Raw genomic sequence first — 13,095 nt, 5'->3', positions numbered from 1 at the left:
GCCTCTCTAGCTCTTCATGTTGCTGAGATATTGAATTTCCAAAAGTAGAAAAAAAAAGAGGAAATTTTGTACTTATTTCAATTAATTTGGTATAAATATGCCCTTTGCTGTGTCACATGAGTTGATTGGTCATACCGTTTGGCCGCTAGAGGGCGTCAAAGTTGCTTCACCATAAAATCGCATATTTTTAGACACCCGCTGTTTCACCCTAATTTACTCCCTTACTTGACCAGTTACGTCAAAATGTCATAGAAAACAAAAGATAGGGCAGATTACAAGCTTTCCAAAAATATCCCAACATGAGTTGATTGGTCACACCGTTTGGCCGCTAGAGGGCGTCAAAGTTCGTTTATCATAAAATCACACATTTTTTGACACCCGCTCCTTTGTTCCTAAATTACTCCCTTATTTGACAAGTTATGTCAAAATGTCATAAGAAACAAAAGATAGAGCAGATTTCATGCTTTCCAAAAATATCCCCGCATGAGTTGATTGGTCATACCGTTTGGCCGCTAGAGGGCGTCAAATTTGCTTCACCATAAAATCGCATATTTTTAGACACCCGCTGCTTTCACCCTAATTTACTTCCTTACTTGACAAGATACGTCAAAATGTCGTAGAAAACAAAAGATAGTGCAGATTACAAGCTTTCCAAAAATATCCCCGCATGAGTTGATTGGTCTTACCGTTTGGCCGCTAGAGGGCGTCAAAGTTCCTTTATCAAAAAATCACAAATTTTTTGACACCCTCTGTTTTGACCCTAAATTACTCCCTTACTTGACAAGTTACGTCAAAATGTCATAGAAAACAAAAGATAGAGCAGATTTCAAGCTTTCCAAAAACATTCTCACATGAGTTGATTGATTACACCGTTTGGCCGCTAGAAGGCGTTAAAGTTTCTTTACCATAAAATCGCATATTTTGTCACACCCGCTGCTTTGACCTTAAGTTTTTTTTTATTAAATAATATTAAAATTAGTAGCCCAACTTGGCAACAGTGCCTTGAGTTTGAGCTTCCCATTACTGAAAATAAAATGAATAAAAACTCAAATGTGAATACGGTCGAATTTCGCTTCAAATCAATCCGCAAACCATCCAAATTTCCCATCAGGAACGCGATTAATCGCAGAGGAATATGAACCGAATTAACGTTAAACTCTTTTAACAAATCTAAACAATGTGGCAACACTGCACCGTTTAGTTTAGGGCAACTGAAACTTTTTTTGTTGGTAGGCTTTGAAAAACAAAATCAAATCACCCAAAATTATTCAGGGTGTCCCATTTAAAAATAACGAAGAAGAACACTTACAGTGCAATTTTCTGATCAAAGTAATGACAACTTTGTAAATATCTCAGAAACTGGAATTTTTTTTGTTAGGTAAGGTTTGAAAAGCAGAATCAAATTACCTAAAAATATACAGGGTGTCCCATTTAAAATAACGAAGATTTGGGAGCTTAAAGGTGGTATTAACACTTTTCTGACCAAAGTAAGGACTGTAAATATCTCAGAAACTGTTCACATGGTGCTAAGCTTTACAATGGCAATATTTGGATTACTATTCAACTGGGCCACCCTGTATATCGGACACCCGCATAAATTAGATAAAAACTACATGGAAACAAAGACAGAAACTGGTTCTTTTACAAGACGAGTAGCTTACAAGGTTTTTGGAGCGACCAAAACACCAAAATGCCGCGTAAACGTTCCATTTACCGTCACAATCTCAATTACTGGAAATTCTTTCATGCGGGCTCTATAAATATCTTTTGACAAAGGGTTGATGTGGTTTCAGTTAAAGGTAAGTAACCTTGTGGTTAACAGTAGATGCACAAACCGAGCTTTACCCAGTGCGGAGACCCTGAAAGTTACTGAAACGCTGAAAGATTCGATATTTTTCAGTCGTTTTTCGATGCATCGCCCTGTGTATAGGACTGTGACTAAGGGGGGGGAGGCAGAGCCTGAAAGAGGAACGAACGCAGTCACATTCTAGATACCGTGCGGTTTTAGTGCGCGCGTTTTGAACGTGAAACCACGCAACTCCGTAATTTTTGGTGATTTTCTTGAATTTTACCGAAAAAATGAGGTTACAGGTGTTTTGGTGCGTGCTGTTTGGTGTTTTAGGAATATTGAACGCGGCCACTTTGAAAAATGGTGGTAAGAGTTTTTTCTTTTTTTGCATTTTACACTCACTACAGAGTGTCTAAATTAAAAATAAAATAAAATTTCTCCACCCAGTATTAGCTGTTACGTAAACAGCTGTAACGTCACACAGATTAGAGCGTTACAATTCATCAAAGTGAAGGATTATGAGAAATTAATTTTTTAGTGGTTTATATACAGAGTGTCTCAAAAAAACACACCAGTTGAGCTAAATTTCTGATTTTAGTTTTTTGTTTGTAACACCCTGTACGGTGCTTGCTGAAGTATAGCAATGTAATTTGCTTTTTTACTGCCAAATCATTTTTAACGGTGTACGTGCCGTTTTTAATAACAAATTACACTTTTTAAAAGGTAAATTAACCTAATTTAGTGTTTGTTTTAATGTTAGGGAGCTGACGCAACACAAATACAGTTTTGGCCTTGCAACTCCTTAAGGAGGCCCTTAAGGGCAAAAACACTTTATTCCAATCTTGTAGACAATGAAATTCCCTACAACTTTCATTCTGTAGACTTTTTTGTAGCCCCTTAAATAACGGAGCTACGCTCAGTCAAAATAGGGTTGTTTAAAAAAAAAACAGTTTGATGCATTCAGTCACTTTTTGGCCTTGCAACTCCTTAAAGAGACCCTTAAGGGCAAAAACACCTTAAAACAATCTTGTAGACAATGAAATTCCTTACAACTTTCATTCTGTAGACTTTTTTGTAGCCCCTTAAATAACAGAGCTACGCTCAGTGGAAATGGAATGTCACTTTTTGCCTTGTATATAACAGAGCATATGGTATTTGATTCTTGACACTTGTAAATTGATAATTATTAAAAAATCTGTCAAGTTGTCTGGGGAAACCCTTATAAAGTTTGATTACAAATACCAATCTAATCCTTGTATTTTGTACCTCGTATAGACAGATACGTGTAAGTGTCAACTGAACTGTCACTTAAAAGACTATAGTAAGTGGTTTGTGATTGGTCAAAAAAAACGCAGCTTGCTTGCATTTATTTTTGACCAATCAGAAGCACTGCTGTAATTTACACGTTTGACATTTGACAACCCAAATAGCAAACAAAGAGTAGTAGGCCGGCAAAGTTATCGAGATTCCAAAATGTCTGTCGTCGTACATGTAAAAGTGGCATTTTCCCATCAAGTTTTTTTTTAATAGCTTTCTCACGTCCTAAAGTAATCAACCATCGTGTTAAATCTCGCCCATTTTACTAATGCATTTACCTACTTGAGAATTCGTTCACACTCCTGTTACTAGATCGTTAAATGGTGTGGTTAGATTATCTTCAAGGGCCCTTTGAAGGACTTAATTATTATAGTTTGCCGGAAAAAAAGCAATTTAAATTCAACCCAAAAATCAAAAATTTCACTTAAATCCCTAGAAACTGCCTTCAGGTAAACTTTAGCAAAAATTTCAAAAGGGCATCAGCTGCACTCTGAATACAGAATTAGTGCCAACAATGCCCTTTTATACTGGGTGGAATGCGAGCAAACTTTTGTATAATGAGGCCGGATGTGACGGTATATTCGTGCAAAATCAAGCATGTCAACTGTCAAAATTGGTTCCATAAAACTATCAAAGTGAGGTGGTCAAAAATTAACAGAATATTCCATTTAAAATAATCTGCTTCCACCCTCAAATTGTTACTCATCAGAGAAAAATGGCAACGTGGCCCTTTTTGCTTCAAGTTTGGCAGCCACATTGACATCATGTTATGTAAACCAATGAATTTTAATCTACTCATTGTCTTTAAGTGTTTACGATGGTAGATAACAAAATTGTGTACTGCTTTAACTTTCCTGTTATGTAACTCAAACTCTGAATAATCGTTTTTATTCAATAAACAATTTTTTGGACTATTTTAAGCCTGCACTTTAACACGCCTTGGTGCAGTTTTGTTTGTGAGAATTTCCACTGCCAAATAATAGTTATTTTTGTCGCACTCACTTAAACTTGAACCAGGAAAATACAGTTGCAAAATGTAATTATTGCAAGACATGTGGCAACTCTGGCAATTTTCTAGGCTCACTAGACTGTCAATTGTCAAAAATGACACCATAACAAAAACAAAATGACTGTGTAATCTGTCAACAATACGTTCTTAATTTCGTCATAATCTCCTTATATTATAAATCCCACTCGATTGTTTTCTGACAGGCCTTTCGGCTCTTGAAGGGGTCACGTGTAGGTAAAAATTCCTTCCCATTCGATACCTGAAAGGTTTTCGCTTCGGAGAAATTATTGTCTGACCGTGTAATGCACAGCTCATTTGTAATGCTGTTACTGAACAAGGCACAATATTTGCATATTATCGGTTTTTTATGTTTATATGGACCACTCGACCCAGTTTACTACAATTAATTCAACGCACAATGTTCGTTTAAGGAAGATATGAGCCAAAATATCCTTCAACTAGTGCGCTTTCCAAGTGAAATTGTCATTTCAATGGACTGTCACGTCTCGGGTGGTTTAGAGTGACAGTTCAGAGTGTCAAACAAAAAAAAAGTGATTGAAACTTTTGGAAGGCCATTAAAACACACTTTCTTATGTATTTGGCAGGCATTTTATGAAATATCAACTAGAAATCTCTAGAAATGATATCTCTTTTATATGCTTTTTTAATTTATTGAACAAGAAATTTAATGACTATTCTAAAAATGCGCTTAAAACACTCATTTTCTTACTCCAAATTATCCTCTAAAACCACGTGATGCCTGTCACTAATGTCAAAATTTCACTAGAATTACATTTTAACACAGTTTTTTGAAACAAGACGATTTTTGAGATTTATGACAGTTATTTTGACAATTGTCACGTGACCGTCTAGCTAAATAGTCACGTGGCAACTGTGACTGATTATTCTACCTCCATTAAATATTTTGACTTGGCAACACTGGCGCTGAATATTTCCAAATCTGTGCGTACTTTTTGATTTCGGTACAGCATCTAAGGGCCTGTTTCAAAGGTGTGCGGCTAACCACAGAACAAAGAAAACGTTTGTTTAATTCCGCACAAAGCATTCAAGACGTGCGTAAAGTAAACACGTAATATATTTCACTCAGAGTGACAGGCGAGTAAAAGGTTATTCGAAAATAGAGTTGGTTTATGTGCTTTGTAGGCCTGAGAAAAGATTATAAAACCCAGCGGGGGGTTATAACTTCCCCTCCCTAAACAAAAAAATCAATTTGCATAACAAAATAGCCCAGCTGTTAATTTGTCGTTTCGTAATAAGCGAAAACAAACAAGTCGTAAGTTCAACAAACACGTAGGAGTGTAAAAATGACCGTTTTCGTAATTGCCGCCTAATTTTACGACCTCGAAATAATTAAAACGCACATTCTCATTGCTTTTTTAACTGCATTTTTAAATGCACGCACGAAGCGATTTTCTTCCAAGTTTAAACAAACAAAACGGTTTGTTTGCTTTCCTTTTTGTTGATAATTAATATGTTGCAGCTTGTTAACGAACGATGGGAATTAGGGGACTCGTAAAGGCCTTAACACTTTTGGCAACGTTGTAACGCGGTGCCGTTTTCCCACAACGCCAACTAGGTTATATGCATCCTTCTCTATTAAACGTCACTGAAGGAGTACAGCACTACTTTAGTTATGAACCTAACCCTATTAATGTCAAATTTCAATTAAGACGTCAAAATGTCAAAATATTATTTGTTTTGTTGTTTGGCCCCTTTTTTTATTTTTTAGTTTGTTATTTAAGGTGTTTTTCGTAAACGCGCAGTTATTTATGGGACACTCTGTATATACTTTACCCTTGAACCAGACATCTCCTAGGGTGTGTGTGTATTTTAAAAATTATTCAATGCTAATTGCCACACCCTTTTTTTACCTCCCCTATTAACACTCTTCCCTACTTTTCATAATAGGCCCATTCCACACCCAAAAATCCTTGGAAAACAATGGGACCAAAACAAGAGGGTTTTTCCTCCAGCTGTCCTACCCTTTTGTTGAGGTTATAAATATTTGACTTTAATTGCAGAGGAGAAGAAAGAAGATGAGGATATCTATGGAGAGTTGGACGGGAGTGACCTGCAGAAAGACGGGCCCCCCGATAACGACTACTACACGGACGGTGACCCGGAGGATGGGGATGAACCTGTCGAAAACGAACCGGCCAACAATTCCGTAAACGTTAAATTGTTGAGCCAAGGAGGAATCTTTATTAAAAATGTGGGGGACGTGGTTACGCTACCCTGTCGAGTATCGCCGAAAGACGTGATCAGGATGTGGAAGAAAGACACCACGCTGATATTCCAGGACCGGATCAGTATAACCGAAAACGAAAAGTACAATCTGACTGCTGACGGTGACCTGCAGGTGACCGTTGAGTCTGCGGAAGACTACGGCCAGTATAAGTGTGTCATTGCGATGTACGACAGCGGCAATATGGAGGTGGTGCACAAAGTGGTGGCCCTGACGGCACCCACCATCACCAATTTGTTTGTGAGGGAAAACAAACGTGTTGTAAGTAAACAATTTAATAAGTCCCAGAACTAGTGACAGTGACGTAAATAATTGTCATTCCTTTTCTATCACACGTGAACTGAGAGAGATGGAAGTGGATTGACAACTTGTCACTGAAAAACTAACCGATGTCACGTGACAAACTGTCAAATGCTGTCTGTGCGCAACACCATAGAAAATTGTTCGTTTTTTGACAGTATTTTTTAAATATTTTCCAATTAAATTATTGCTATGTTTTTATGGTTGTCAGCTGAAATTTGGTAAAAAAAGCGTTTTTCAAGCTTTCGATTGGCCTTCTAGGGTCACGTGACTGTCTCGTTTACATTTCCAGCTTCATCTTTACCTGTCAGAGACTTTTCAGGCTTGCAATTGGTCTCCAGTAGTCACGTGACTGTTGTGCATATTCTGCATGGAATTTTCAAGATTTTTAACTGAAATTTAGCTTAAACATCGTTTTTTCGTGCTTGTAATTCATCTACTAAAGTCACGTGACTGTTATTTATGCTCTGTATGGTATTTTCAAGATTTTTACCTTAAATTTAGCTTGAAGAGCGTTTTCTAGGTTTGTAATTGGCCTGCTAAGGGCACATGACTGTTTCGTTTACATTTCCAGCTTTATCTTTACTGTCAGAGACTTTTCACGCCTGTAATTGGCCTTCTAAGGCCACGTGACTGTTTCGTTTACATTTTTAGATTAAACGTTTGCCTGTCAAAGGTTTTTCAAGCTTTCAATTGGTCTACAGAGGTCACATGACTGTTGTGCATGCTCTGTAGGGCATTTTCATTGGTTTTAGCTGTAATTTAGGTTAAAAAGCATTTCTCAAGCTTGTAATTGTCCTTCTGAGCCACGTGACTGTTTCGTTTACATTTCTAGATTAAACGTTTGCCTGTCAAAGGGTTTTCAAGCTTTCAATTGGTCTACAGAGGTCACGTGACTGTTGTGCATGCTCTGTAGGGCATTTTCATTGATTTTAGGTTTAAAAGCCTTTCCCAAGCTTGTAATTGACTTTCTAAAGACACGTGACTGTTGTGCATGTTCTTTATGGCGTTGATCTGCTGGTAAGCTTTTTAAATCACCAAAAAGAAACGATAACCTAAAAATATCAAAGAAAATCGTGTAAACGTCACAGTGACGTCACAGTTAATGTAGTCACTGTCACTTCTCCTGGAACAGAGAGAGTAAATAAAATAGCGTACTAATAAGTCACATTTTACTAAATCAATTCTAATACAGTTTGACCTGGGAGATAGCTTCACTCTAACGTGTGAGGCAACCGGCTACCCTAAACCAGTAATCAGCTGGCACAAAGACAACCAAATTCTGGGCACGAACGGGGAAAGTTTGACGATTTCGAACGCAAAAGCCAAACACGCCGGCGCCTATCGTTGTTTGGCCGATAATAAATTCGGCAACCCCGCGCACGCCCACATAGAAATTCAAATTAACCGTCAGTTTTGCCATTTTTTTTTTGTGGTAACTGTCTGAATAAATTGCTTTATAGATCCTCCCATCGTGTCCGTGGATGAATACTTGATCAACTCGGATCATGGTGAGGATGCGCAGTTGATTTGCGACGTCAAGGCCTATCCAGCGCCCTCTGTCGTGTGGCAGCGCAATAATATGAACGTTATGCCCGACGGAGAGAGGATTCAATTCAAGAGTGAAAGGAACAACGAACGAAATTTGTTGATTATTAAAGGTCAGTTTTGTCAGCAGTCGCCTAGATTATCTTCTTGTAATAAACAACACAACAGGAGTGTCGGAAAAGGACTTTGGAGCTTACAAATGCGTGGCTAGCAATTCGTTGGGAACCCAAACGAAACAACTGAAATTAGTGAAAACGCCAGCTTTGAGGCAGCTGGAGGCAAAACATCACCAAGACGAACCGAACGGGAAAGTGCTTCAATGGAGAGTCGAGTCGAAACAGCCCATTTCCAAGCACGAGCTGCAGTACAGACGGAAAGGGGTAAGTCAGTTGAGTTGGAAAGGGATTCAACTTAACCGGAGATTTGCCAGGACACCGATTGGACGACCATTAATCCGGAGGTGAAGTCGAGTGACAGCGACGAGTACCTGATTAAACACACCCTCAACAACCTGGAACCTGGTGTGTACGAGACGAGGGCGCGGTCGAGAAACACTCACGGATGGTCGGATTATTCCAATATAGTGCCATTCGAACAAGGTTAGTGCTGGAAGAGGAGAAAACTATTGCAATTCAATGCTGTCGACAAAGATGGCGTGTCAGTATGGCCGGAACGGATGTGACTGATGGATGACAACTGTCGAATTACGTCACTTCCGGTCGGGCCAAACTGTGTTTCTTTTTCACTCTTGATTTGGTGCGTTCATATGGTTGAGACGAAAACACGTGACCAAGTTTCTGGAAAGCTATTGGCACTTTCAAAGGATGATTTAAAATTGTTTAAAACACTTCTAGAAGCCTTTGGCATTTTTTTAGAAAGTTTCCAGTAGCATTTAGAGGTCTATGGAACTTTCAAAATGGCCCTAGAGGCCTCTGGCAGTTTAAAACAGTTATGGGAAGGTTTAAGGCACTTCTAGAGGGCTCTGGCAATTTTTAGAAAATTCTTAGTTGCATTTAGAAGTCTATGAAACTTTCAAAATGGCCCTAGAGGCCTCTGGCAACTTAAAACAGTTATGGGAAGCTTTAAGACACTTCTAGAGGGCTCTGGCACTTTTAAAAAGGTTCTCAGTAGCATTTAGAGGTCTATGGAACTCTCAAAATGGTTCTAGAGGCCTCTGGCAGTATAAAACAGTTAAGGGAAGGTTTAAGACACTTAACTGAGTATAGACCAATAAAAAGTTCACAGAAAATTGTTCAGTGCATTCACCATGTGTCAAGATTTCTGCATTGACACATTCAATATCAAATATTCAAGTTAAAAGAAGCTTGAAAACGGTCTTGATGTTGACGTTGGACAATCTGTCATTTTACCGCATTCAGCAACTGACCAAATCATCTACTGTCCAGAACGAGGGCTTTGTCAATGAACGTCTCACCTAAATTACATGTTTGGTAGTTGACTGACCTAATTTTGTCTTACCAACAGTTGACGTTGACATTTTCTTAAAATCCCTCACCTAAGCCTAATTTGACAGATACTAATTGACGTGTTGCAGAAATTACCGTATTTTACGGTTTATTAACTGTATAATGTAGAATAAGCTTTCGTATGACAACAGGTCACGTGTTTTCATTCATCAAACAAATCCATACAATATCGTTAGTGTAGTAATCATCTGCCGCTTTTAGCTTGAGATGCTTGATACAGGACGTACAAACACATCATTTGAATGGATTTGTACGCTCTGTATAATGGTTTGGGGGTAATTCATGTGGTCATTTTGGGCTTTTTGCAGAATCAAACACCCATCATTCATCCAAATTAAATTTGACTAAAAACGCGGCCTCATCAGACGACGATAATCAAGGTACTGTCTTTTAAACTTCAATTGCATGTTTCATCATTTTTTTTAAATTGTTTTATTTTGTAATTACTTAGCCACGCCAGCAGAGCACCGAACCGAGGATATTACATCAGTAGGAGGTAGATTTCTACACTTTTTAGTAGCAAATTGATCTGATTAATTAACTTACATAATTACAGAATCCACCTCGGGCAGTTCCGCATCGTACTGCTCACTGTCTCTGATACTTCTAGTTACCACAATAGTTCATATGAGGCAGTAACGGTAAAGAACCCCCACAACCTCGAAGAGGCCTTAACAAAACGAAACTAGGAACCAAAAAGTATGTTTACATAATTGTAGTACTAGAGTAGGTTTTTTTTCAAATTGGTTTGGTTCTACAGTCACAATTAAAAGATTTGCTGTGATGAATATGATTGTTGAGCCGTTATACAGTGTGTGATTGATTAACTGTTGCCATACAACCTACAGAACCACCATTTTTATAAACGCCACCGGTATCACGTGACCAAACTGCCAATCAAACTCTGTCAAAAGTTGATTTCGTGATACTGATAAGTTTAGTTACCTATTATCCTAAATAGATTGATAGTTTTTTTAGTGTTCAGGTTACGGAAAATCAAACAAACATTCGGACTACAACACAAATTTTGTCGGTTGTGACGTCACCCTAATTTTGTTTGATTTTTCTGTATCCAAATTTTGATTACTACTGAGAGAAATCAATTTTTGTAATTATTTTTTTTTGTATTCTTGTACATTATTCCTTTTACTAATTATATTTTTTTTTATTAAGTTTAGTGTAGTCTCCCACTCCCTAAGGCTTTGTACATATTTATATAAATTTTTTGGAATTGATTTCCTATTAATTTTGTAGTTTTCTTGTGTGACTGCTTAATTTATTATTATTGAATTCTATAAGTTATAACTATACAGTAACCTGTAAGCACGCCTTAAAGTGTCCACAATCAAATTTATTTTAATACTGAAATAGGTAATATATAAGGTAATATAAATATAATAATAAAACATATTTTTATTAATTTCCTGTTAGAAAATTGTTCGGTGCATTCACCATGTGTCAAGATTTCTGCATTGACAATCCTGGTTATTCAATAGCAAATATTCAAGCTGAAACTCCGTTTAGTAGGCAGTTACAGTCACAAAAAAAAATGAATGGAAAACTACCGTATCCACCGTCCCTCCACCCTTATATTGATCATTTAGAGGTCTATGGACTTTCAAAATGGCCCTAGAGGCCTCTGGCAATTTAAAACACTTCTAGAAGCCTTTGGCACTTTCAAGAAGGTTCTCAGTAGCATTTAGAGGTCTATGGAAGTCACAAAATGGTTCTAGAGGCCTCCGGCAATTTAAAACACTTATGGGAGTATAGACCAATAAAAAGTTCACAGAAAATTGTTCAGTGCATTCACCATTTGTCAAGATTTCTGCATTGACACTGGTTATTCAATATCAAATATTTAAGCTGAAACTCGGTTTAGTAGTACAGTCACAAAAAAAAAATATATAACAGTGATAACGAACAGGGTGGGAAACTACCAAATTACCTCCCTCCACCCTATTATCGACCTGTGACACGCAATATCCTCATATTGCCTGACTTTAAACGGTTTTAATAATCATTAGAACACGCCCTAAATGTCAAGCTTTCAGCCGTATTTGTGGGTTGAAGGTCTGCAAAACTGGAACACAGTTGTTAACGATAAGTTTGTTTTTCAATCATTTTATGTGCTGATTTCAGTGTGTAAATAGACTTAAAACAGTAAAGATGTTGGTAGAAATGTACTGGCAGTATTTTGTGACTGGAATCCTGATTTGGATTAGTATAAAGGTGGGATTGGTTGTACGGAATAACTACATAAAACCACCGCAAAAACTGGATGAAAATAAGGAGGATGAAGGTGAGCTGCATTAAAAAACACTCCACTCTTTAACATCTAGCAAACTAGGGCTGGACAGTACTGAAGAATTATCCCCAGCCCTACCTAAAGACCTGAAGCACATCCCTTTAAACTTCCAGAAACTACCTCCGGAAGAGCAAATTAACCGTAGCAAGGAGTTTTACATGTTAATGAACCAAAGACGTACAGTCAGGCATTTTAGTACTGAACCAGTACCTAAAGAGATCATATTTAATATTATTAAAACGGCCGGTACCGCCCCAAGTGGGGCCCATACCGAACCCTGGACTTATGTGGTGGTCGGCGATTTAGATATGAAACAAAAAATCCGCGAAATAATCGAACAAGAAGAGGAAATCAACTATAAAAAACGCATGGGGAAGGTTTGGACCACTGATTTGAACCCGTTAAGAACCAACTGGATTAAAGAGTACCTGACAGACGCGCCATATTTAATTTTAGTGTTCAAGCAATTGTACAGCTTTAAAAGTGACGGTACCAAAAAGTTGCACTACTACAACGAACAGAGCGTGGCATTGGCAGCTGGAATATTACTGGCAGCCATACAAGTAAGTAAAAAACGCTTTAAAAAAACCAGTTTTACAAACAAATTTTCAGTATTCAGGATTGGTTTCGTTAACGTCCACCCCTTTAAACTGCGGCTCCGCCCTTAGGGCTTTACTGCAACGCCCCAATTCGGAAAAGTTAACCCTTTTGCTACCTGTTGGTTATCCTGCCCACGACTGTTTGATACCAGACCTAACCAGAAAACCCTTGCAAGATATAATGGTGGAATTTTGATGGTTTATTAATAATATAAAATTTTGGCACTAGTGTGATAACGTAGTATTTGTTACTTTCCCCGTCAATTTAAGACATTATTTGTCAGTTTGGCTAGACTACTATTCTAATATTCTAAATGTTTTTTCGAGAGTTGTAGCACCGCCAAAAATGCTACTGTAAAATATAGGCAACCAATTATTGTTGTTCGTGTAACTGTGGTTGCCTACTACAGGTCGCACATCAGAATGGCCACTGGCCAAACCTTTCAGTTGGTTACGGTTTTTTGGGTGTTTCAAT

General features: G+C 37.8%; 2 protein-coding genes and 1 long non-coding RNA gene across 7 annotated transcripts; all 3 read left to right on the top strand.

Annotated features, from left to right (window-relative positions):
• Nucleotides 1-1,969: 1,969 nt before the first annotated feature.
• Nucleotides 1,970-11,122, top strand: LOC145734395 (protein amalgam-like). 5 transcript variants are annotated; one of them, XR_014179423.1, is made up of 10 exons: nucleotides 1,970-2,161; nucleotides 6,158-6,642; nucleotides 7,877-8,090; nucleotides 8,145-8,342; nucleotides 8,398-8,609; nucleotides 8,660-8,828; nucleotides 10,025-10,096; nucleotides 10,168-10,212; nucleotides 10,273-10,415; nucleotides 10,477-11,122. XR_014179423.1 is itself a non-coding variant. In XM_081987707.1 (9 exons), the coding sequence occupies exons 1-9, from the start codon at nucleotides 2,080-2,082 to the stop codon at nucleotides 10,353-10,355; spliced, it is 1,554 nt and encodes a 517-aa protein (XP_081843833.1). In that variant the 5' UTR covers nucleotides 1,970-2,079; the 3' UTR covers nucleotides 10,356-11,122. The 5 variants fall into 5 exon arrangements, 4 of the variants coding, with proteins under 4 accessions (XP_081843833.1, XP_081843832.1, XP_081843831.1 ...); XM_081987707.1 differs by having other exon boundaries at nucleotides 1,970-2,155; nucleotides 10,273-11,122; XM_081987706.1 differs by having other exon boundaries at nucleotides 10,025-10,091; nucleotides 10,166-10,212; nucleotides 10,273-11,122.
• LOC145734410 (uncharacterized) lies at nucleotides 8,836-9,946 on the top strand. Its single transcript, XR_014179425.1, has 2 exons — nucleotides 8,836-9,114; nucleotides 9,358-9,946. It is a non-coding gene; the product is annotated as an uncharacterized LOC145734410 (long non-coding RNA).
• Nucleotides 11,123-11,625: 503 nt separating the features above from the next.
• Nucleotides 11,626-12,849, top strand: Iyd (Iodotyrosine deiodinase). The gene is made up of 3 exons (XM_081987726.1): nucleotides 11,626-12,015; nucleotides 12,064-12,584; nucleotides 12,634-12,849. Exons 1-3 carry the CDS (start codon nucleotides 11,883-11,885, stop codon nucleotides 12,814-12,816), a joined length of 837 nt encoding a protein of 278 aa, XP_081843852.1. The 5' UTR covers nucleotides 11,626-11,882; the 3' UTR covers nucleotides 12,817-12,849.
• Nucleotides 12,850-13,095: the final 246 nt, after the last annotated feature.

The sequence above is a fragment of the Ips typographus genome, linkage group LG10 (assembly GCF_016097725.1).
Source record: "Ips typographus isolate SLU linkage group LG10, UJ_Ityp_2.0, whole genome shotgun sequence".
In the NCBI taxonomy this organism is placed as follows: domain Eukaryota; kingdom Metazoa; phylum Arthropoda; class Insecta; order Coleoptera; family Curculionidae; genus Ips; species Ips typographus.
The sequence above is the reverse complement of the archived record's forward strand: the minus strand, read 5'-3'. Positions and strand labels throughout refer to the sequence as shown.